The sequence below is a fragment of the Eublepharis macularius genome, chromosome 13 (genome assembly GCF_028583425.1).
Source record: "Eublepharis macularius isolate TG4126 chromosome 13, MPM_Emac_v1.0, whole genome shotgun sequence".
Classification (NCBI taxonomy): domain Eukaryota; kingdom Metazoa; phylum Chordata; class Lepidosauria; order Squamata; family Eublepharidae; genus Eublepharis; species Eublepharis macularius.
This window is the reverse complement of record NC_072802.1, coordinates 23,500,033-23,525,725: the sequence shown is the minus strand read 5'-3', so window position 1 is coordinate 23,525,725 and position 25,693 is coordinate 23,500,033. Positions and strand designations below refer to the sequence as shown.

Genomic DNA, 25,693 nt, shown 5'->3' with positions numbered 1-25,693 from the left:
ACAAATTACTCCACCCCTACTTTTTCCACATCTTGCTTACAGACAGAACCAGACACAAAAGTTGTTTGGTTCAGGAAAATTATAGACAAATCAGGATTTCCCATCCCATTATCCAGGGCAATGACCAGAGGCACTTGGGGGAGAGGGGAAAGAGGCATTCAGCCTCCACAACATGCCGGTTCCTCCCATCATATTCACTTCCATATCTTTACCATTCTGAATGCTTGCTAAGCAAGCACACAAATAAAATTTTCTCAACTTCTCAAAATGGATCTGTCTGGCTTCAGAATCTCCAAATGCTTTAGGAATTCCAGACTTCTCTGTCTGCACCAATCACCATCACTGGGGCTTCCTTCAAAATAAGCCTGGTGGGTTCAGTATTTCTGCTGCAGACTTCAGTAGCAAGTACTTCATGCAATCTCCCAGGATTGTCCATTGAGAATAAACATGATGGATCAGAGACTCAAACACCTTCAACAACAGAGCTTTGTAAAACCATACCTGACAGCTGTTCACCTGGTCTCTTCAGGGGCAGGAGAGAGGACCACCTGTACCTCAATGCCCATGGGCAATGTGTTTGTGCAATGCTTATTACAGTTCAGAATGATTATTTACAGTTATTCAGCCTCTGCTACAACTTGTACACCTATCAACTTCTAAGCTCAGCACCATACCTCCACATGGTTGGAAGTTAATGATGTTGAACTACCCATAAGGGAAGTTTCTAAATGGCTACTGTGGGGCTTCCAAAAGCCTGAATCCACTTCTCACCAATCAAAGTAGCATTACAATGTCCTATTCATGAATGCTATGCATTCTGTAACACTACTTCAACCAGCTCTTACAGTTCAATCTTATGCAGAGGTACTCCAGTTTTAGCCCACTGAAATCAAGGGGCTTAGACTGGAGCAACTCTGCACAGGATTGCATTGTTGGCTTGTGATCCATTGTTATTCTTAGGTACTTCTCAATGGTGTTCATGAAGGGCCCACTCTGCTCAACCACCCAGTTTTGCTTTTTTTTTTATGCACTTACCTCCAAGTGTGCTGAAACTCACCTTTCAGGGTGGGACCAGAAAAATCCATCTGATGAGCAAGCCTGTGGGCCAAAAGGAGCTAACAAAACATACAAGAAGGTACCAACCTCTGCTTGCTTACACCATACGCTGATGTTCTTACGCTGCGCTTTCGTGAAATGGTCCCAAGCCTTTTGTTTGGAGGCAGAATGGTACACGGCCACTATCTGCTCGACTGTGGTTGCAAATCGCCAGGCAAAACCGGGCCACAATATCATCCAGAGAGGGCAAGAGAAAGGAGTACAGGAGTAAGAGAGTGGGTTCAAGCAGGCAGTGTTTGTTATGACTGTTTACTGGGTGGAGGCCACAACTGACATGGTGCCCAAGAAGATGCAGGGACTTCCAAGGCCAAACTGTGGAACAGGTAGTACAGCGGGCAAGTTCTGTTGATTCCCCCTCCCCCCATCAGCAGAAGTGCCCAGGCTAACAAACGAAATTGTCTTGATGAGGAGGATCACAATGAAATGTGGGAACACACTCAAAAGAGGAGTTTCTCTGGAAACTCAAGAAGAAGAAAGTGACTGACGTAAAACCAGACATTTGGCTACAAATACATGCCTCCACCTCACAATCACAGGGTCATAATCAGAACTGTGTATTCCAAGAGTTAGTAAATGCAGTCTGAACTACAGACAGAAGTCAGCATCTGGGAAGATTGGCTTTTATTTCTAAAATCTAAGCTTCTAGACTTCATTGCTTGAAAGCTCATGGTAGTATGTGTTAAAAATTCTCAGAAGCCAGACAGAGCTGAGCTTGATTACCGATGATCAAGAAGTGGGCATCTGTTCTTTTTTCACCACTGTGATAAGAAGTTATGCAAAATACACAAATCTGCACAATTTTGATTTTTTTTTACTCGCATAACTTCTGATGTATTGTTTTAAACAAAGTATACACAGCCTTCATACTAACCTGGTAATTGTGATATACTATCCCAAATCTCATTGAGTAACAGAGATTCTCTTCCCACTACCACCCTTTTCCTGCAAACTTCTGGCCAAAGGTTTAGATGAAACTCCATGCCAAGAGGTAAAATCTATTCCATAAAATCAACCAGAACTCTTTGGCCTGAGCAGTGGAAAAGTTACTGCAGGAATAATTCTCTTGAGGCAGCTTAAACACTGGTTACTGTCAACATCATGAAGGGATTCACACTGAGGATTTACTCCTCTTGCTCCCTCAATTACTACTTTGAAATTTGTACCATACCTTCTTCTGGATTTCCAGGACCAAGTATTAGTTTTATACGAACAGAAATAAAAGTGTTAAAAATCCAAGCTAGGCAAACCAGAAGAATTCACAATTACAGAATTGTCTTGGTACACCTCGGGAGAACGAAGATCATACCACACTGTCATCCACAACAAAGAAACCCTAAAAACAGAAACCAAGAGACAGCTCTCCCAGGTGTGAAACACTGCACATTCACTGCAGCGTTGCTGTCTCCAGGAACGTAGATGGTTAATTACTCTGCTCCAGAGAATGAAGGAGAGAGAACTGAAAAGCATTAAATGTGAATATGATATCATCTCTGGGGTTGGATCCTGATGAGCAATGTAAAAAAGAGGCAGAGCGCACCAAGGTTTTAGAAAAGTATTAAGGATACCAGGGGGTAAATGAAGGAAATGCAGCAATATTACATTACCATGGACTTTACTCTCCCATTTAGAAAGATGACCTGCAGATCCTTGAACACAGAGAAGGACAGATGATTTGGCCATAAACCTACCTTTGCTGACTCCTCAACAACAATCTCCAAGAAGTACAAGCCTAGGGACTAGGCAGGGAATGCTGCCCAGAGAAATTACAATCTCTTTTCTGACCCCCTGTGTGTGTATATAGAACGGAAAGAGACTTGCAAAATTAGGTGCTACTTGCAAAAGCTTCAGCTGGTCATTCTCTAACTGAATTGGCTGCTGTAAGCAAGGATGTCTGCTCTTGCCCACGATTAGCCTCTAGGGACAAACACCTATGCAGCTCGGGTCCTGCTCTACTTCTCCCTTCTTCTTACTGATTTAATTTCCAGGCTGAGACTACTGGGACATAAGCTTTCCTCTGACTTTGGAGCCATTTATTTTATTACTGGGTATCCACAGTAGAGAGGTTTACAAATTAACATGTAAATACTTTTCTTAATAAAAGGACTGCATGATCTACATCTATGGCTGATTCTGCACACGTTGGATAATGCACTTTCAATGCACTTTATCAATCGTTTGAGGTGGATTTTTTGTTCCGCGCACAAAAAAATCTGTTCCAAATGATCTATAAAGAGGATTGGAAGTGCATTATCCAACATGTGCGGAATCACTCTAGGTCTCTCTCTTTCATTCACACACACCTGGCAATAGGAAAAAAGAAGCAGAAATGCAACATTTTTTGTTAAGACAGATTCTGAAGCCTTGATTCCAAGCCACACACTTACACTGGGCAAGAATCCCTGAAAGCGCAAGTTTGAATTTCTCCTTTGCTTCCTCCATATCCTTCTCGTGGGCTGCTTTCTCATTCATGAGGCGGCGAATGTGGCTATTGACCGACTGAATCATGGAGTAGAAGTTGTTTGCGCTTCGTCTGTTCACTTCCCCACGTTCTATCCAGGTCAGCACTGTCTGTGCTGCTTCCGAAAACTTGGAATCATCTGACCCAACAGAGAAAACTGTTCAGATGAGGAGTACTGGAGGATTTTTTGCAAGAATATATTTTTTAAAACTGTTTGTTCTGGAGGTTTGAATGCAGGTTCATCACACATTATATTCAACAAAGGGACTAAACATTTACAGAGTGAGCCAATCAGCATTAAAGAGAGATGACTGAGCTCAAACTGCTGATTACAAAACAGGATCATTTACTACGATGGATATATAAGTTATAACTTCAGTTAGAAACAGAAGTACAAGTGAAAAAACGATTAAATGGATGCAGAACTTTAGAGAGCAAATACCTATGCACCAATGGGAATGGTTATGGGGAAAAAAATTAAGTTCACTTAATTAAGAAAAAATTGATATAAAATGTTTTTTTCAGCTGGTATATTACTCCAAAGGATATTGAGAAAGTAGACAAAAGTTACAAAGGAATGACCTCTATGAATGGGAATGGGAATTAAAAGGAATGTCAAGATATAGATGGAACATTCTACCATATGTGCTGGAATTGCAAAAAAGCAGAAAGATATTGGAAGGAAATACATGGGGAAATGCAGAATATATTAAGATTGAAATTTCCTATGGAAAGCTAAGAATATGCTATTAGGGATATTGCCTAACAAACTACCAAAGGTTTTGAGAGAGATATTTGAATATATGGTGACAGCAGCTATCATCTACACAGCAAAAGGGAAAACAGATGTCTGTCTAAGCTTGGAAGAATGGGAGAATAAACTTGCCAAATATGCAGAAATGGCAAAATTAACGATTTATTTGAGGAACAGATCAGTCATGAGATCTAAGGAGAGATGGAATGTGTATTATGCAAACAGGAGACCAATTCAGAATGAGAAACAGTTCAAAAAACTGTACATAAATGAATAAATTTTAAATGTAACATCTTGAATATAAAAGTATAAGGAAGCAGATTTTGAGCAGAAACATCTTCTATTTTCTTATTATGAGATATATAATAAACTTTCCTTTTCTATTTTGATACATTATCTATTAAAGTATTTGTTAAAAGTTTGTTAAACTTTGTTATTTGTAAAAAGTTATAGTGGGGATGTAGAAGTGGCGAAAATATGGAATACTGAATCTGTAGTAATGAGGTAGTTGCAAAACAGATTAGTTGAGAAATTTGAAACCTAAAGTATTGAATATAAATGTACCCCAACACAAGTACTATTGTATTTTATAGACAGTGTCTTCATGAAGGAGATTTTGGAGAGAATTTTTTTGTCTTATATACTCTGTTATATATAATTATTTCTGATCTATACAATATTATCATACAATCCCTTTTTTCTTTCTATATCCCCCGTACTATTATTCTGTTTTTTTAAAATAAAAAATATACAAAATAAAAAAGAAAGTATGTATGAGAATCTTCTACTACATGATTATGTAAATAAAACACAAGAATAAAAGATTAATTTTCTCCCTGGAATACACAGGGCAACTGCTGGAGGGTGGCTCCACAGCCAGGATGCAGGAGACTGTGGGACGCTTGCCGCGTTCTCACTCATATGAAATTGCAAATACCTTTTAGCTTCTCGGCAATAATGCTGCACTCATGATCTGAGTAGTGGACAACAGGGGGTGGCGAGGGAGGATGGAATCGCTCTTCTGCGACCCTTCGGCGATGGCGCTCCTCTCGGGCCAGCATCCGCTGCTTGCATTCCCATTCATAGAGGTCATCCCGAGCTTGAGCGAAATCCACGTGGAGGCGCCCAGTGTCTTTTTTATCAGTACTGGAGCCCAGCCTGATGCGATAACCTGACAGCAACAGAAATACTCATTCGCCCTTACTTTTTGTGTTGATCCTACTTCCTGCTCCTAATGTACATGCACACATTTCTCCTCCTCCCATTTTTCTCTCTCTTCCATCCTACACTTCCCTGCCAGAAGCTCAGGGAAGCCAATGTGATTCTCCCCTCTTTTATCTTATCCTTGCAATAATACCTGTGGTTAGGCTAGGCAGTGCTGGTGAGTCACCTGGTGAGCTTCATGAGTGGGGATTTGAATGCAAGTCCCAATCCAGCACTGTAACCACTACAGTACATTGGTTCTCACTGCAATGTGGGAGAGGGGAAGAGGTGGGCCTGTTTGCTTAGTCTCCCAGCAGCAACAGAGACTCAGCAGAGGAAAGATGAGCAGCGCAGCATTCAAGGTTGATAGATGTACGAACATTCGTCTGCTCTGCTCTGCTCAGCATAACATTATACCGGATCACATCTATTTTTTTTAAGTCAAGCACAGAGATTTTTTGAGGATGTCCTACTATCAGCTGTTTTTAAAGAGGCATTACAGAGGCAAACTTTTAGAAGTTCTCTTCCTGAGGCTTGTCTCTCAGGAGAGCATGGCCCATTGCTTGGCATGTCAGAACTCTACCCCTTCTGGCAATCAGGAGAGGAGTTCCTTACAATGTCTCAATCTTTTTGTCTGTAGAATTTATGTCTTCCATATGGTATGGCTCTTTGGAATTTTGGAATACTGAGGTTTTTATCTTTCTATTAGTTAAATCTATATGTATTTTTATTATCGTTGCTTGAACCTTAAGTACATAGAACAATGTAGTTAACCAAGGTCACATCCACACCAATGTTTTGGTCTGGCTTGGGTGCTAATGTGCAGTAGGGTTTATTTTATTAACCCCATTTATACCCTGCCTTTATCCCCAATAGGGACCTGAAGCTGCTTACATCATCTCTTCCTTTTCCTCACTTCCACATAGCACTGGGGTGCCTTCACATACCTTCTGGCTTTTCCTGGAATTTGCAGAAATCTTTCCAAAACCTGATTTGCTATGTTTTTGGAAAGACTGCAGCAAAGATGGGATAAATGTTGTGTGGACTGGACAGTGCAGATCTTTCCCAGTCCTGCCCACATCAGCACGGCTTTCTCTCCAACAGTCTCTTGAAGCTGCCATCCCCACACCAGAGGGCTTTTTCAGCCTCCCCCCCCCTTAATTCATAACTGACATATCCTAATAGTATTATAACATTACAGAAAAAGCCCTTTGATGGCATGGGCAACAGGGGAAGGGAATTTCACAGGGAAACCTGCTGTGCTGAAGCTCCATTACCATTATGCTTAATCAGCAGCTGCAGCCATAACAAGAAAACCTTGGAGAATCGCTGCTGTGTGAAAGTCATCAGAGAGATGATTACAGAACTAAAGGAGCCCACGGACATAGCTGCAGACAGCCTGTGCAACTTGGTAAATGCAATTCTCCGTAAGCCTGGTGTATGGTTCAGAGAAAAGCAATACTTACCAGACAAATAGATGGCTTTATCCACCATATACTCCTCAGTAAAACGGATGTGGCAGAAGTGCTTTTTACTCTTCCGGAGGGCTACAATCTCACCACATTGCTCAAAAATTTCCACAATGGTGTCTTCTGTCCCATTTTCAGGCAGCCCTCCAACAAATACTGTCTTGCACCCTGGAGGTCTTTCCCTTGTGGCAGGAGGAGGAAGATCTAAGAACAGAGAGTGCTAAGATACAGAAGGCTGTCACAAGCAAAAGATGTATGCTATTCGTCTATCTCCAAAACTAACAAATGGTGCATATTTTTTGTTTAAGTATCTTAAGGTTTGGCCAGTCTGCCTGGCCAAGGAAGGGTTGCAGGTGGCCTGCATCAAAATACAAAGAGCCAAAATTTCTCAGGCACAAAACATTTGGAAAATATATGTGAATGCTTTGTTGTAGCCTGCCACTTGCTGCCAAGTAACCTGCAAGATCTTAGCAGGACTTTGCTTTATCCTACAGGATATTACAAAGTTAAGCATCTGAAGGCTATAAGTACAGGTTAATTATTCTTCTCTCAATACTTTCTCTGAATGGAACCATAAACCTCAGGATATTTCAAACTGGAGACGGACCGATCAGAAAAGTGGTGCAGGCACTAGAGCAGGGTTCTGGAAAGTTATCCATTGGCTTCCCTTCACTGAGTGACATTCTTGAATGCTGCTTTGACTTCTTACAGTCTGTTCTCCAGGTTGCTTAAGTGATCAGACAGTGAGGAGAAAAGCTGGCCAGACAATTTGCCTCTTAAGGGCAATAATATCACAAAGCTCAAAAATTGTTGTTCCCCTTCTAGAGACTTTAGATAGCTTTAATGTTCCAAGATCTATTCTGGTTTCCTTAAACTAGGCTAACATTTTTTTTTTACCAGATCTATGCAAGACTTTCCAGTTCTGTCCTAAGACTTCTCCATCAAGTGTCTCATGTGCTCCCTTTTCTAACCGCTCAATATTTCCTGTCCTGCACTGGGCCACTCGCAAAGATAATTACAATACTTACTTGGGTTAGGTGGGAAGAGGGTGCAGCTCTTGCAATGAATGATCTCCTTAGCCACTGGCATATCTGGCGGGATTGGTGGCGGCACTATCCCTAAGCCAGGCATCAAAGGATTGATCGGTGGGATCCCCGTCATTATCCCAAGGGTGGGGTCAAAGTCTGAAAGACAGAGACCAGGCAGACCAGGTTGCTACTTAAGTGTTCAAACTGCAGCAGCTCAGGAGTCCCAGTTCAGATCCCAAGAAAATTAGGCAACTGTCAGTTCAAAAGTGCAGGACTCTACTAGGCTCCTGAGGTCATGAACCTGGGGAGGTAAAACTGTTTGGCAGACCAAATCATCCTGCACTTCTTACATTTAAGAGAGACTGTAAAACCAGAAAGATGCTTTAAGATCTGTTCACAGACCTTCAGCACTGTGCATGGATCTCTGGCCTGGGTTTTTTGGATGACAGAAACTGCAGGGGGGGGGGTACAGATTCAGATCAGGACCCACCACTATCACCTGGCACTGTTTTCCTGAATTTAAACAAACCTCCAGAGCTGTTACTCGCCTTTCTAGCCCTTGACTGACTTGACACAAAAAGGAGGACAGAGCAAATCCCTGCAGCATTTTAAATTGGCTCCCTCCTAAGAATTAGAGGATAAATTAAATCAGAAGCGTATGGCACTTTAAACATTCAAAGCACATCATAAATTAAGTACTATCAACAGTGCTCTCACTGATAATCTTTCACCACTGGAACAGATGACTTGATAATTAGCAACGCAGGAACATCAGTGTTAAGCTCGCTGGCAGGGGTCCAAGAGTAAGCTGGCCAGCTCACCGCTGGCAGGAGCACTGCCTATTCTGGGGAAATCCCCCCAGACCTAGAGACTCTGGGGAATCTCCCAGATCTCATGCCAAGCCTTGAAGAGACTTGGAAAGCAGCAAGACATTTCATTACAGTCCAAACTTCTCCAGGGCTAGATACAAGAGCCAGAAGCTCCCATACTCAGCTCATAGCTGGGGAGGAAAACATGGTCTTGCCCCCCAATCCTGTTGGGTGATAGAGATAACTGGATCACCAGGATGTCATAGGAATAGGGGTGGGGAAAGCAGAATTTTTTAATCCAGCTACCAATGCCAGCCAAAATCTATGCCCCCCCCCCCGCTTACTGGTTGGCTGCCTGTTCTGTTGTTGCTACCTAAAGACAAAGTGTGCTTCAGAAAGTAGCCTGAATTCAAGCAAATGGGGAAGTCATTGTATAACAGGGGAAGGGAAGAAATGAGAGAAACCCAATGCAATGGACTAAAATAAAGTACTTGGATTTTAGACAAGGGCCCGCAAAACACAGCAAATATCCAAATATGTAAAGAGATTTACTCTAACTAATGGCTGAAGAAGTCTCACTTGGCTACAGAACAAGCCTCTTTTTGATCTTGGCACCTTCTTAATAATGCAACCTGACTGTTGGAAAAGAGGAAAGTATCGAGCAGCATTGGCAGCACTTTTTTCATTAGAATACATGCTCTCTTTGGTGCACATATTCTTTTAATCCAGAAAATAGGGCTGGGCCTTCACAATGCATGGATTCTGTGTATCTATGAACAATAACCTCCAAGAGACCAGTTAAGCTAGAAGTATCTGCAGTGGCAATACTTGATCAACAGCAACACCTACCAGGCAAAATTGGATCTCCTGTTATTCCCACTGGGGCCATCCCGAGATTATTCATTGCAGTGGCCCAGGCCGCTGGGTCAGACATGCCCAAATCCATTGGAGGAGATTCAAGATTCAGATTCTGAAGAGTGTCTGCAGACAGCAAAATTATTATCAAATGAATTAGAGGGCTTGTGATAATCAACCACTATGTAAATAAAAGCAATCTTTAAAAAGAAATCAGGAAAAACAAAATGGGCCGGAAAAGACAAAGACATTTCCCCCTAGCAATGAAGAACTGCATCCTTTAGTAAAGGGTAGAAGTCAACTCCAGAAACAGAATGGGATGCAGCGAAGATTCCATAAGTATTATTATTATTATTATTATTATTATTATTATTATTATTATTAACATTTCTAACCTGCCCTTCCCGCAAGTGGGCTCAGGGCGAGGCACAGCAGTTATAAAAACAATACAAATATTAAAAACAATTCATAAAACAACACTGTGACACTGAGAGATCTGTCTTTTGGTGCTACACCTCTGAAGATGCCAGTCACAGCTGCTGGCGAAACGTCAGGAACTACAATGCCAAGACCACGGCAATACAGCCCGGAAAACCCACAACAACCATCATAAAACAACAGTTCATCATAAAATCAACAGAGGAACTGTCCCAATATGGGGTCAATTCCAGATTCCTGCCCATCAGCATACAGGGGGAGGGAAGCAGACAGATAATGTACTGCAACCCATACGTGGGTCAGCTAACGAATGGGCACTACACAGCCCCGTGCTGTACCCATACGTTGGGCAGCTGGCCAGTGGACACTGCATAACCCCACACTTAGTGGGAGGCTGGTGGGAGGCTCAGTGAGGATCTCATGCTGGCCTCAACCATACGCCTGGTGGAACATCTCCATCTTACAGACCCGTCGAAAAGATAGAAGATCCTGACGGGCCCGGGTGTCCTCAGACAGAGAGTTCCACCAGGTTGGGGCCAGGACCAAAAAGGCCCTGGCTCTGGTTGAGGCCAACCAAGCCTCCCTGGGACCAGGGACCACCAGCAGATGTTTTCCAGCTGATTGGAGCGTTCTCCGGGGCACATACGGGGAGAGGCGGTCCCTCAGGTATGCTGGTCCCAGTCCGTTCAAAACCAGCGCCTTGAACCGAACCCAGAATTCCATGGGGAGCCAGTGGAGCTGCTGCAGAATTGGTGTAATATGTGTCCTATAGGGAACACCCGTCAAAACACGCGCAGCAGCATTCTGGCCCTGCTGTAGTCTCCGGATCAAACCCAAGGGCAGCCCTGCGTAGAGAAAGTTATAGTAATCCAACCTGGAGGTGACCGTTGCATGGATCACTGTCGCTAGGTCCTGGGCTGAGAGATAGGGGTCTAGCTGCCTGGCCTGCCGAAGATGGAAAAAAGCAGCCCGGGCAACTGTCACAATCTGGGCCTCCATAGATAAGGAGGAATCCAGGATCATGCCCAAACTCCTGACCGATGGTACGGGCACAAGTGGTGCCCCCCAAAGACCAGGAGATGGATCCCCTCCTCCGACAGACCACGGCCCAAGTACAGAGCCGTCTTCGTGGGATTCAACTTCAGCCTGCTCTGTGCCACCCATCCGGACATGGCCTCCAAAGCTCTCAACAGGGCATCAGGGGCAGAGTCAGGTCGAGTGTCCATCAGCAGATACAACTGGGTGTCATCCACATATTGATGACAACCAAGTCCAAACCTCTGCACCAGCTGGGCAAGGGGGCGCATATAAAGACTGAACAACAGGAGAGAGAGTATAGCCCCCTGAGGGACACCACACACCAAAGGCTGGCGTGTGGACAACCTCTCCACCACCGCCACCCTCCGTCCCTGACCGTGGAGAAAAGAAACAAGCCACTGCAAGGCCGTCCCTCGAATCCCCACATCGGCGAGGTGGTGGCCAACAACTCATGGTTGACCATGTCAAACGCCGCTGAAAGGTCTAACAAAATCAGCAGCGCTGACCCGCCACAATCCAAGTGCCTATGGAGGTTGTCTGTGAGGGCAACCAACACCGTCTCTGTCCCATGGCCCGGACGGAAACCGGACTGGTATGAATCCAGTACAGAGGTCTCTTCCAGGGAAACCTGCAGCTGTTCCACCACTGCCTGCTCAATCACCTTTCCCAGAAACGGGAGGTTCGATACTGGATGGGTCAGTGGGGTCCAAGGATGGTTTTTTTCAGAAGAGGCCTCACTACGGCTTCCTTCAATGCACTGGGAAAAACCCCGGAGCTCAATGATGAATTTAAAATATCCTCCAATTGGGCTCCCAACGCATTGCCACTGGCTTTCACCAGCCACGACGGGCAGGGGTCCAGGGAGCACGTAGTGGGCCTGACCAGCCACAGGATCCTGTCCACTTCCTCAGGGGTGACCAGGCTGAAGTGATCCAAAGTCGGACTGGAAGATGGCCAAGGGGTCTCCAGTTCCCTTACTGTATCAATCGTGGCAGGCAGGTCGCGGTGGAGAGACAAGATTTTGTCTGCAAAATAAGCTCCCCAAAGCCTCACAGCTGATGGCCCAAGTTCTAATTTGGCAGACCCCTGCGAAAGGGGAGACCAAGGCGCAAACTACATGAAACAATTTTGCTGGGTATGAGCTTGCAGATGCTATGGAGGCGGCAAAGTACTCTTTCTTCGTCGCCTTCACAGCCACCTCATAAGCCTTCATAAACGCTCTATAAGATGATCTCGCTTCTTCGCCCTGATTCCGCCACCACATTCGCTCTAGCTGTCTCAGTTCCCACTTCATCTGACGTAGCTCCTCTGTGTACCAGGGAGCCAGTCTGACATGGGGATGGAGAGGGTGACGGGGAGTGATTTCGTTGATGGCTTTCGAGAGACAGCCATGCCAATTCCCCACCAGCTCATCTAATGAACCGCCAGGGGGCACTGGCTCCTGCAGAGCATTCTGGAAACCAATTGGATCCATAAGTCTTTGGATCCAACAGACTAGAGTGCTCCAACGCCTACCCCGATACCACCTCTAACAAGCTCGACAGGGTAGCTTCTGGTGCGCTAGGCAGCCAGTAAACCAAGTAGATAGCCAAACTCTCCTCAGCATCCCACGCCAGACCAACACAATCAATGCCAGTGATCTTAGGAGTGGGGAGTGTCCTGAAAGAGAAAGACTCTCAAATAAGTATTGCCACTCCCCCCCACGGCTATCCGTCCGGGCCTGGTGAAGGACCGAGAAACCTGGGGGGGCCAGTTCTTTCAAGGCGACTGTTTCGCCTTCCCTCACCTAGGTCTCAGTCACACATGCCAGGTCCACTCCCTCCACTGCAATAAAATCCGGCAACATTTTGGTCTTATTATTGATGGACTTGGCATTGCACAACACCAGTGCCAGGGGGAGGCAATATCTCCTAGCCCCACTACCAGCATGCCTTGGTATGGGACGCAGGTTGGAAGGACACCGGGCCCTATCATGTCTCCGTGGGCTTCCCTTCCAGCCACGCGTCCCACTGCCATATCTCTCTCGACCCCGGAGTACTGGGATCCCCAGCCCCACCCCAGTCTCCTCCCTCATCTCCACCGCCCTCCACAATCCCCACCCCACAAATTAACATACCACGATAACAACACCAAATCAGAGTGGCTACCCACAATTCAACCATTGTTGCCCCCCACCCCCCAATTACAGATAAAATTAATACAAATACAATCAGGTGGGATAAACACAAAAATATAGCATCAAATCCAATCCAGTTCAGCTTCCACCCCTTTCCACTCTGAAAGCACGATCCTACTGGTTAGGGGGCAGAAACAGCATTGCCCCCCTGGGTGTCTGCTTCAGTTTCCACAGCCTTTGCAACATGTCCCCTCCACTCTCCTCCCACATATGTGCATTTCGGCCGGTAGTTGGTTCCAGCTGTTTCCCAGGGACCATCTTTCAGTTTCTCCACACCCGGCACTCCTCCCCTACATCTAACCAGCTGGCTTCAAAGTTTCCCAATGTTAAAGTGGCCAAACAGACAGGCAGCCAGAAGCAGAACTCACCGCCGGCTGAGCAGCTCAATGTCCTACCCAGCAGAAGTTTACATTGAAGCTTAATTCCATGGGGCATTGGGTGAGGCTCTAGCCGCACACCATCATCCCACAATATAGTATAGTTCAACAAGGCTCCAAGTACGCTGAGTACAACAGACACTGGGCTCAGCAGATCACACAGCAGCAAGGCAGCCCCTGGGAGCAGTTCACAACAAGGCGGCAAGCAGTGGGGTTCAGCCAGCACCAATCTCTACAAAGCTGGGTTCAGCAAAACACTGGACTCGATGAGATAATGTAACAATGAGATGACAGGCAGACCCCCCACCCCACAACAGCTCGGCAGCACTTAGAAGCCTGGGCAATTCCGTGCAACACACTGTTAGCTTCTCTCTTTCCAGAGTCACACCCTACCTAATTTACAAAGATCTTATTCATTCTAATATAGGTAGGAAGGCACAGACCCTTACTGGCATATGTCATGGACCCAGTATGATCCCCCCAGGAAAGATAAATAACCCCTAAAATCCCAGGGCACAATCCAGAAGAGCACATATGTGCAGGCCGAGAGTTATTTGGCAAAGTTTTCTTGAAGTAAATCTCCTGCCAAATGTACCCAACCCTCCCGCCTGCCCCTCAGCCCCTTGCCACACTGGAAAAAAACAAAGTTTAGAGATTGGGGGCAAGAGCAGTTTAAAGTGACAGGAGCATGAAGACAGACATGCACATGCAGTTTTCTGTAGCTTTTGCCCAATGTATTGTGGTTTATCAGGAGAAGCCCAACATCCATACTGTGGTTCATCAGGAAAAGCTTCCTCAAAGAAATCTCACAAACACACCTGGTGGGCAACCCATCAGAGTTCTCTGCTACTGATTCTTCTGTTCCACAAGGCTTCCATCACTTTTCCTGAGGCTTCTGACTGCCTTCCTGCAGCACAACAGTGGTAGGAAACCATCAAGGCAAATTGCCCGCTGAGAACTGGGAGCCCCGAGCATTCCCATCTCATCAGCCCCAGTGGCATCAGCTGGGTTCCAGGTCTTTTGACCTATTCATTGTCTGAAAAGGCCTGGAACTGGTCCCCTTTGTAGCTCCTTATGAATATGCATGTTTTTAACATCACATGACATCATCCTAACATATTTTCAAATGGATAGCCATGTTGGGTTGCATCAAAAGAGCAAGATTCCAGACAAGCAGCACCTTAAAAACCAACAAGATTTCCAGGGTATAAATTGTTGAGAATAAAAGCTCCTTTTTTCTATAGCTAATGAAAGGACCTTTGATTCTCAAAAGCTTACATCCCGGAAATCTTGTTGGTCTTATGTGTTACTGAACTCAAATCTTACTCTCCTAACATATTTATTTGCCTTAAAGTCCAGCACAAGGACTCTGCTCCTTTTTCAGGTGCCTCTTCAGGATACTACTGGTTATTATACAACAGCAAAATAAAGAATGTCCATGTATATTCCTAACTGTAGGTTAAATTGTCTCTTTACTGTGCCAATATTAGACTGGTGCAGGGGCGTACAAAGTATAAAGTTTCACATAACTCTTTATTTGCCATATAGCGTTATTTAACCTGATCAAGAATTCCATGACTCAAATTGTACTCCTTCATCAACCCAACCAGGTCCATCAAAGGTATCGTTTTACCATTTTGTATAGCAAGAACTGACCATTTCATGCTCTGAAGGTGCTTTCCCAAGCTCAATGGTATAACAAGCACTTTTGCTATTGAATATCAACTGCCCAACAAAAATAAACCCTCTCCAGCACAGACTCATCCCAAATGAAGCACATACACAGCTGTGACCCTCTGGCTTCAGACTATCAGGTGACAAGTAACAGCAGGCCCAGAACCCATTTCTCTTGGCACAGAATGAGCCAGAAATAACAAGACTTCTTTGCACTCTGAGGAAGAGGCCCCTGTTGTATCTTTTTGGATCCTCCTTCACAGTCACAATCACACAAGCAAAAAAACCCCCACCCTTTCTGGTGCCACCTGGCCTACCTGGAGGAATCGTCCTCTGCCGCTTGTGGCTTGTCTCACCTCCATTTTCAGTAGCTCCAACCCTGTTACTATACTGCAAGGACTTGTTGCCAGGATCAAAGGGCAGCTGGTTTAGCCCTGGAAGAGACACAAAAGTGGAGAATTCATTTGGAATAATCTTACATATGTGAGCTTTATATAAAACAAAGTAATAAGCAAGGACAAACTAAGCATTTTCACAGTTGGGTCTTATCTGGGGAAAAACCTGGAGCAAGAATCTTCACGCCACTGACAGCCCGATAGTGTCCGAGGAGAGAAGTTAGCAACTGGCACCACTAGGACAGACCAACACTCTAGCCGCTGTTTCTCTTACCTTAACCTTCCTGTTTCCTAAAATACTTTGGGGGGATCAGAGAGGAAGACAAAAAGAGTTCTGAAAAACATGGATGTGTACATTTATCTTACCTTTTTAAAAAATCAACTATCACAGGGTGAAAGAACTCTCCCTTCAAAAAGAACTGTGATAAAATTGCAGCTTGTATCTTTCTTCTGTCTCTCAAAAGCTATTCTAATATTTTAATAAGCATAAGATTATTGCTGCAATTCTAATAAATATTGTTATGTCATTTGTGTTAACTGATGTGCAAATTAAAACAAAAAAATATATAATAAGCAGGGCCTTTGCCAACTGACCTGGGACTATCTTCCTCTGAAATCCAGGTTTGTGTTGTGATGTCTAAGTACCTGATGAAGGGAGCTCAGACTCGCAAAAACTCACACCCTGGAAATCTAGTTGGTCTTTAAGGAGCTACTGGACCCAAATCTTGCTCTTCTAAGAACATGCAGAGAGACAAATTTCAGGGATTTGACTCTGATTTAATGTGGGTATCAAATACTGCAAGATCACTTGTCACTTGTCCTATCACTGCAGAGCCTCAAAAGCTACAGAAGAACATCGCAGTCAAGAACACCCACTTAGAAGTCCTCACTTAAGACGATTAGGGAGAAGTGAGACTCTGAAGAAAAGAGGCATTTTTGGACACGGCCTTTTTGGTGCACATGCAAGAGTGAGTTGTTGTGAAGGAGTTCTGCTCTCATGTTGCATCTCAAGCCAACTTGACTTTCGATGACAGAGCTTTATGTGATCATGTCAGGTGTTAAATCCCACGCTAATCCCGAAACCCCTAGCGAGTGAAGTAGCAACGAGCCTCAGCCATCCTTGGGATGACTGGAGAGTCATGGGCACTGCAGAATGACAAACATTTTTTACAAGCGCATTCCCAACATTGTCCGGCCTGCATTTCCTGCACCTGGAACCAAGGCTACAGCAGCAACAGCCTTCTCTCGTGCCCAAGTACCAGGGGCAGGCGAGACAGAAAGCTTTGAGCAACTGATACTTAATGTAAATTATGAAATCATACTGAAATGCCCTCTTTAAACAAACCTCCAACCCAAAGGCATGCATCAAGCTCACCATGGGCTCAGGAAAGGTATTTTTGCTGCCTGCTGGGGACTGGAAAAACTGGGAAGCAGTTGCTAAGCAACAGGCAGACCACAAAACAGAGCTGGTGGGCTGCATTCAGTTCGGCAGGCCACAAGGGTGTAGGTCTGGAACATACTAATAAGGAACACTGGTTTGCATACCAATGTGCTGTTACATCACTTGCCAGTGACATTTAAAAGACACGATAATGGGATCCAGTTAAAGTGGGGACCATGTTAGCAAAGGGTTAGCAAAAAAGCAATATACGTGACAAGAAAAGTGGGATGCTGTCTTCCAGGGAGCATAAAAGAAATGTGTGGAAAACCAGAAAGAAGTTGCTGCCCACCCCTTTGTTTCTAAGTATGCTCATTAAAGTCCAGGCAATGCCCCCCCCCCAAAAACAATGGAGAGAGAACGATTGCCCTCTGGGTCTTCTGCAATTACTCTTGCTCCTTGAGAGAACAGGAATATGCCCTTTCTATCTATCCGCCGTGGCTTACCCATCTTTCAGAACTCTATATGCATTTCTTAACATGACTCCATCAAACCTAACCGAGGACTACCCGTTCTAGCCACAGATTCTTGACAGAGACGGATCCGGGATACTCTTTGCAAACCAAATGACGAACAGCAGTAAAAGGACATTCCTAATAATTTCAAGCAGAAAGAGGCAGAGTATCTTGGGCCTCTTGAAACAAACAAGTTTGTTATCTAGATGTGGCCACCGTCAGGAGACAGAACAGCAGCTTAGATCAAACAGTGATCCAATTTAATATAATAGTTCTTATCAGATACTTGCTGAATAGCCTGAATCATCATAACCTAATTTTGGGAACTCTGAAAGAGCTGGTGATGATTTATTTGGAGCTGTACAAGTTGGATACACAGCCAAAGCTGTAGAAGCCATGCTCTCCGCCAGCCCTTCCCCCTTTCTAAGCAGCAAACGCAAAGAATGCAAAGCCGGAGTAATATGATCACTGGACTCTAAGCCAATGATCTATGACAGGAGCACATTCTGGAAGCACTGCAGCTGATTTAAAAATTAAATCCATTGGCAATTGGAAATACTATCTCAGGCTCTAGGAGGAATGTTATTGCCACTTGACAGAAGGCGTGGTATATGCAGATGGGCAAAAGAAAATAGTACCAAGTAGCTTAATCCAGACAAGAAATTCAAAGCTTCCCCCTATAATATTTAAGGACACATTTTATACTGCTCGCTTAAATTGGTTTTATATTAATTTAATTCCCTCCAAAGAATCCTTGAAATTGTAAGCTTTTGAAGATGCTGTTGAAGGCGTTGGCATTCTCCTTCAAAGACCTGCAATTCTCAGATTTCCCTGGATATACAGAATACCTACTAAGCCAGTTTAAGCCTCCAGAATCAATATGCCTGTAGCCTCGGAGGTACAGGTTTTCAAGTGCTAGTTCAAAATGTGATTTGGATCCTCACATAATAAATGGGGTAAGCAGTATTGCTGGAGAAGAAAGTTCTGAGTTGCTGTTATTTTAAAGACTTGATAACATTTACAGGTTCTGAGAAAGAATATGCACCTTTGCTTGCAAAGAAGAGATATAAGTAAGGATTGAAACTGACTTACTCTTCAACTATCTAAAGAGCTTCTTGCCAGTTTCCTGTTGGCCAAAAGTCCAACTCGAGTCACAAGAGTTGTCTGGCATCCAACTTGGAGCAGGTTTTACTGCAGCATTCCTGTGATGCCATCCTCTAACGGTCCACTTTGCAAAATTTCCTCTCTTTGCTCCTATCTTTCCCAAAGGTGATTTGATATAATCTTTTTGGAAAGACTGCACTCAAAAGCATGTTTGCGTGCCATGTGGATAGGAAGGGGTTCATTCTGAGAGTTTCATCATATTACTTGCCTCACAGCCTCCCCCAACAGCTGCTGTTCCCACCTTCCCAGTGACACTAGAGGACATTTTGAAGGATTTTTTTAAAAAAATGGTTCATTGTAGTGTAATGCTTGATTGCCATAATCTATTAGTTCCACTGAATTTCCAGCTTTCTTTAAAAGAAAGCCTCTAGCCCTTTTTGTTGCACAGATATGACAACAATTATAATGCTACAATGCTATAGCAATCTAGCAAGCAGTGATTTTTTTTAAAAAAATGCCATTTGGAAGTACAAAGAGAAAATACGGGGAAACACTGGTTTATTTATGTACTTCCCCCCAATGGAGACCCAAAGCTGCTTACACTGTTCTCTTCTCCTCCACTTTATCCTCACAACGATCCTGTGATGCAGGTTAGGGTGAAGTGTAACTGGCCAAAGGTCACCCAGCAAACTTCCATGGCAGAGCAGATTCTCCCACATCCTAGTCCAACACCTGAACCACTATACCATGTCAAAGTGGAGAAAACTCCCATGTGATGCTCTGTTGCTAACATGAATGTTTCTTTATTCACGGTAATGGCAAAAGGGAAACAGAGAATCCCTGCTGCGTGGATGCTGCAAAAGCCTGAAAATGCACCTCTAGTGACAGAAATACTCTCCAGCACATAATGTAAGCCAAGCAACAAGAAAACGAAACAATGCAGTTTTAAAACATGATACTATTAACCTAATCACAAATAACCTGTTTCAACTAATTATTGCTACTAGTGAAATAATTTACCGTCCTCTTCACTATTCAGCTCAGGGACTTTTAAAAGTCCCTATCATCTACATATCCCATATCCAAGTTTGTCTTTCGGATGTCCATGTAACAGTTTGTCTAACATATTAGAATCTAAACATCATGTGTAAGTCATGGCACAGGTTTCCTTTATCAATTCCACACTACATGGAAGACATCGATCGACACAGACAAAGACACAAAGCAACGTTTAGAAAGCAGAAGCTCCCGCAAACAAAGAAGTATAATATACAGTGAACTTGCCAGGTTTCAGTCTTGGCCCTCACAAAATAATTATAATTTCAAAAATTCACATCATAAAGCATTTCCTTGTCAGCTACAACAATTGATATTAAAAATGCAGCTTATTCCCCATTTAACTAAGATTATCTCAGTGAAGTTGCGGGGGGGGGGGGGGTATTTATGGCATCTATTTTTCTATTACATTTAACTCTAATGCACAGAGGTGATCTATTTTCCCGCAGTCCCCTTGCACTTGTAAATGGTTTGTTTCCATCTCAAGCCACAGAAAGGAGTGAAGAAACAAAATATTATCATTGGTTTAAATATTTCTCATTTGGTCATGTGCCATAAAAGAAGCAAGTCAGAGTTAGATTTCTGAGCTTTCGTCGAACTACATCCCACACCACAAGGAAACAGATTGGTATGGACTAGAAAATGGCAATACAAAAAATGCTGAAACCTCTTCAAAGCCTTTGTATTTCCCCAAGATAGAAACTCTCAGGACTCCAAAGCAAAACTGAGAGATGAAAAGCCAGGAACACAGTGTTAAGCAGGTACTGAGTTTGCCAGTTGCATAGGAAATACCATTGATTTGATTTAAGCATTTCAAGTTTAACTGAGCTCTAGATGAATCCCTATAATCCAGGAGGTACTGGGACTCAAAGAATTACACTTAACAGCAGATATTCTGGATGAAGCGCTGCTATCAATCGACTATGGATATTTGTTCATTTAACTTTGTTTACCAATTGATTGTAAAAACAAAAAAAAAACGGTAGAGAGGAAAACCTACTATGGCAAATTTCGTTACACCAGAATTCATACCATACCTGCGAACTGCACCAGGAACATGAGGAGGTGCTACCAAGAGTGTTTCTTCAGTCCCAGTTTGTGTTAGGTTACTACCCACTCTCCTCCGTTAACATAAACAACCAGCACCAGTTCATATGTGATGTGTCTGCTGTGCTGGACCCTAGAACAAACCGAGTGCCAGGAACCAGTGTAACAAGAGGAGAGCTTAACGTCAATAAAGCTATCACAGCAGGCAATTGGAAACGCTGGATGCTAAAGAGGAAAGGCATGGAACTTTTATATGTGTCTGTGTGTGTCTGTGTAAATGAACTGCTGTCGTTGCTGCATCTGTCCCCATCGATCAGTGGCAAGTGACACTCAAAACCTGAATCCTGGACATCGGGGAGAGGTGGCCAGAGAGCAGGAGGTGTAAAACAGCCTGCTCATCTGTGAACTTGCCAAGGATTTGGGACCTCTGAGCGCTGGGAAGAGGCATGCAGCTGGCAAGCCTCAACCTTGCGGATGGCATGCCTTGCAAGCAGTCACCTTAGCAGACTGAAGAACAACGGCATGGGAAGGCCTGAAAGCAAGCCACCCAGTGCTCCTTGTTTTGATAAGTTTCACATGCAAGAACGACATTTTCAAACTTTCCAACATATGTTGTGCTTATGTCTTAGAAACTGAAGGTGGAAAGAAATCCAAGAGTCTCATCCTAAGCAGTTACATTCATAAATCCACTAATGTGAACAGGCTTAGAAGAGAGTAACTCTGCTTAGTATGGCAGGATCACTTTGCTACGTGCAGTGACCATTCTTCTAACTCTATTTAGTATGGCGCTGTAAGACTGCGACCCAAAAGATATTGAAAAGTCATGTGAAAAGATGTTCAACACCTTAGATGTACAGCTGCTCCTTTCCTCATGTGGGAGAAAGTTCCAAGCCACTATAACATCTCCCTACTGAAAAGGACACTTATCCTCTACATCTATATCTTTAAACTACCAATTTTTAAACAGCAGAAAAGAGCAAGAGTCCAGTAGCACCTATCAGACTAACAAAATTTGTGGTAGGCTATGAGCTTTCTTGAGTCATAGCTCACAGTGTGATACCTGATCTGAAGAAGTGATTCACTGTGAGCGATGACTCACAAAAGCTCATACCCTACCACAAATTTTGCTAGTCTGATGGGTGCTACTGGACTCTTGCTCTTTTCTACTGCTACAGACAGACTAATACCCATCTTGATCAATCTCTAAGCAGCACAAGAAACAAGCTTATCGTACGTTTATTGAAAGCTTACTAACCTAAGTTACTACTGAACATAGTAGATTTGATTAGAGGATTCATGTTATCATATTCTAACATAGAACATACATTTTTAGAAAGCTAAGCAAGATGGAGCTTTCCTGCAGGGCTTTCTCTAATGAGCAACAGTAGCTTTTTGTTTTGGTACTGAACTGAGTCTTCTTGACTAGAGTTTTTCACAAGCCTATTTAAATCTTTGTTTTTCTAAATGCCGTATTTTATAGCAGCTATGGCATGATGTAAGCTGTCTCAAGTCTTTGGAGGATATAATACTTTTAATAAATAAATAAAACCTTACTAACATTCATTTCAAGGGGGGTTTGCTTACAGTTGGTGTGTGTGTCAATTGTTTCCAAAGTAAAAGTTTAAACAATTCGATAAAAACATTTTTTAAAGAGTTTAAGCAACTCTTCACCCTACAGACCACCCATATCTTTTAATGCAAGACATGTGAAAAGAAGTGAGTGGCTGGTTTTCTTACATTAAATGCAAAGGGCAACACAAAAGGTTTCTTCCACTTTTTACTCAAAGGCCAGAAGAGCAAAAGAGTACTGGGGAAAAGGGCAGATAAACAGAGTACCCAACGTGCACTTTCTTTAGAAAAAAGTCGTATTACTGCCCCATGGCCCTCTCCCTTCGTAACTTGCTGTGGTGACTTAATATTAAGGCACATTCTCATTCTGCATATATTAAGAAGCTCTCTTATTTATACACTACTTCATGTGCAAAGCAGTTATCTTCTTGTAATTCATACTTCGTGTGCAAAACATAATCTTCTTGTAATTCTTACACCAACTATGTAAGGTGGAGTTTTAGAAAGACTATAAGCCACCTTATTTGGAGACCACAGTCAAGTGCATGAGGCTTCATAAAACTGTAACACAAACCAAATGAAATAGAAGTATTGGTAGTTGGGAACACAGATGTTCTTCAGAGAAGCAATCAAGAATGGATGAGGTCACACTGACTTTGTCTGAGGAAGTGAAGAGTATGTGTCCTTGTGCATGCATGCGATCCTGGACTCAGCCTCACTTTTTAAAAAACAGGCTTGTGCTGTGGCCAATCAGTGTTTTTTAATTCTTGATTCATAATTCCATAACCCTCAAATTGGACTACTATGATGCACTCAATATGCAATTGCCTTTGAAGGAACCAAGAACCATCAGCTTGACAAAATGCAGCGGCCCATCTATTGGCGAGTGAAGGCCAATAAACACCTTTCAATTTTAGAACTGCATTGGCTGTCTATTTTTTCCATATGTGATTCAAAGTGTTGGGTTTAATCTTTAAAGCCCTTTGCTACCTAGGACTTGCATATTTGAAGAATGGCACCTCCCTAGGCAGATCTGCCCATGAGATCCACTCAGAGCCTGCTTTTTTGTGGTTCTTCCCTTCTGGAAGATTCATTTAGCCTCAATGAAACAGATGACTATTTATGTGGTGACCCCTTTCCCTTCCCTTTGGAAAAATCTACCAGAGGAAGTGCAAGGACCCCATTCTTTAATGAGGTTCCATAAACTATGCAAGGCATCTCTATTTCAACAAGCCTTGGGAGTCTTTATTGTGCTCTCCTGCTAAACTCTGGAGAGTACCAGAATGCTACTTGCTGGCACATTGTTATGTTGATTGGCTTCTTCCTAGGCTACTGGGTAAGAAATGTCTTCTACTTTTCAATTAATGACTGGTGATCTAATTATTATTTTGTGGAATTTGCTGTATTTTGAACTTTGTGATATCTTATATTCTCAGAAGATGCATTGTGCATTAAAAACATTCTCTTAAATAAATAAAACTAAACAAATAGAAAGGCAGCACCTACATTTTTAGTTTAAATAAATAAATAAACACTATTTCTACATATGGCAGATAGTAGAGGAGAAGAGACCAAGAGAAAGAGCAAATTGCCAAAGCCAAAACACGTGAACTAGGAATATCCTCAGCCTGTTCACCATGTATGAGGTGCGGCTGTAGCGGTTCAATATTCAGTGATTCTGCATATGCTCACAGGCTGAAGTTCACCTAGAAATGACACCAATTGCCCCAAAGTGCACCCTCTATAACCTATGTTTATCATTACTTATAATAGCAGAAATTAACACACCGCATTGAACTGCACAATAAAATATTTATTAACAGGAACAATATTGATATATTGTCAAAGGCTTTTACGGCCAGAGAACATTCGTTGTTGTAGATTTTACAGGCTGTATGGCCATGGTCTTGGCGCTGTAGTGCCTGACGTTTCGCCAGCAGCTGTGACTGGCATCTTCAGAGGTGTAGCACCGAAAGACAGAGATCTCTCAGCGTCAATGTGTGGAGAAGATGTTAGCATGTAATTTATACCCACCTTCCTGAGTAGATATAAATTACCTGCTAACATCTTCTCCACACATTGACACTGAGAGATCTCTGTCTTATGGTGCTACACCGCTGAAGATGCCAGTCACAGATGCTGGCGAAACGTCAGGAACTACAATGCCAAGACCATGGCCATACAGCCCAGAAAATCTACAACTAAGGAACAATATCACTTAATAATTATATAGTGTTTTAGAGAGATGAAGGCATTTCACATACAGAAAAGCCAGTATGGGCTAGTGGTTACGTGGTTAGACTAAAATCTAGGAGACCTTGCTGGGTGAGCTGGGGCCAGTCACACTAATCTACCTCACAGGGTTGTTGTGAGAATAAAACAGAGAAAAACTATATAAGCTGCATTGGGTTGCCTAAGAAAGGTAACATACAAATGAAGTAAATAAATATCTTGTAAGTCTTCAATTCTGTAAGGTAGGACAGCACTATCATCTCTATATAGCTAGTGGCAGTGGAGGGCAGAGGACAGAGGCCAAGAGAAAGCAGATTGCCTAAGGCCTCCTAGAGAGCTCATGGCAGAGGTGAAATTGGACCAACAGCGTCCAGATTCTAAACTCATGTCTGTAGCCATGTGAGCAAAGTGGTTGTAGCCACTCAGTGCTTGAGGAGAGAACATCACACTCTGCATCTGCTGTGCAAAACTGAATTATGCAAGAGGGTTTTTACTCAGAAGGGTTGTAATGTAGGGAAGCGGTCTCAAAGAGATGCATCAGTAGACTTTACTGCTATGCACCCTATTACACTGATTATTTAAATTGACTCCACTGACGCGCTTTGTAATCCGCCTTGAGTCTCAGTGAGAAAGATGGACGATAAATGGTATAAATAAAATATTTATAAAAACATTCCTGCTTCAGCATTTCGCTCGCAGGCTCAGCTCCAGCACTGAAAATAGCTTCCAGGGCAGAGCTGAACAAAACCGCTCTCCTCCCATTTTAGCTGGAGAGGGAAGGCGCTCAACAGGCCCTCGGAGGTCCCCATAACAACTGGAACGACCGACCAAACCAGGCCCATCCCCGCGAACCTCCCGGAAGACAAGGCAGAACTCGGCCCCACCTTAGCCCGGTTGCCCAGCAACGCCCACCTGCCGGCCCGGCGGCCCTCCGTCGTCGAAATTCCTGAAACATTCGCAGTCTCCCGTCTGGGCCTCTTTTGTACGTCCCTACCTGCCGAA

General features: G+C 43.6%; 1 protein-coding gene across 3 annotated transcripts in view; it reads right to left on the bottom strand.

Moving 5' to 3' along the window:
• The window catches only part of ENOX2 (ecto-NOX disulfide-thiol exchanger 2), a 42,752-nt gene extending 17,059 nt beyond the window's left edge, over window positions 1-25,693 (bottom strand). The window contains exons 1-8 of one of the 3 annotated variants that reach the window (XM_054996678.1): window positions 25,604-25,693; window positions 15,713-15,829; window positions 9,687-9,818; window positions 8,029-8,184; window positions 6,998-7,204; window positions 5,266-5,499; window positions 3,501-3,713; window positions 1,144-1,250 (exon numbers count right to left, since the gene is read on the bottom strand). In XM_054996678.1, the coding sequence (XP_054852653.1) occupies window positions 1,144-1,250; window positions 3,501-3,713; window positions 5,266-5,499; window positions 6,998-7,204; window positions 8,029-8,184; window positions 9,687-9,818; window positions 15,713-15,829; window positions 25,604-25,646 (1,209 nt within the window). In that variant the 5' untranslated portion in view covers window positions 25,647-25,693. Of the gene's footprint in view, window positions 1-1,143; window positions 1,251-3,500; window positions 3,714-5,265; window positions 5,500-6,997; window positions 7,205-8,028; window positions 8,185-9,686; window positions 9,819-15,712; window positions 15,830-20,880; window positions 20,965-25,575 lie in introns of those variants that run through there. The other 2 variants (XM_054996680.1, XM_054996679.1) reach the window with 2 other exon arrangements.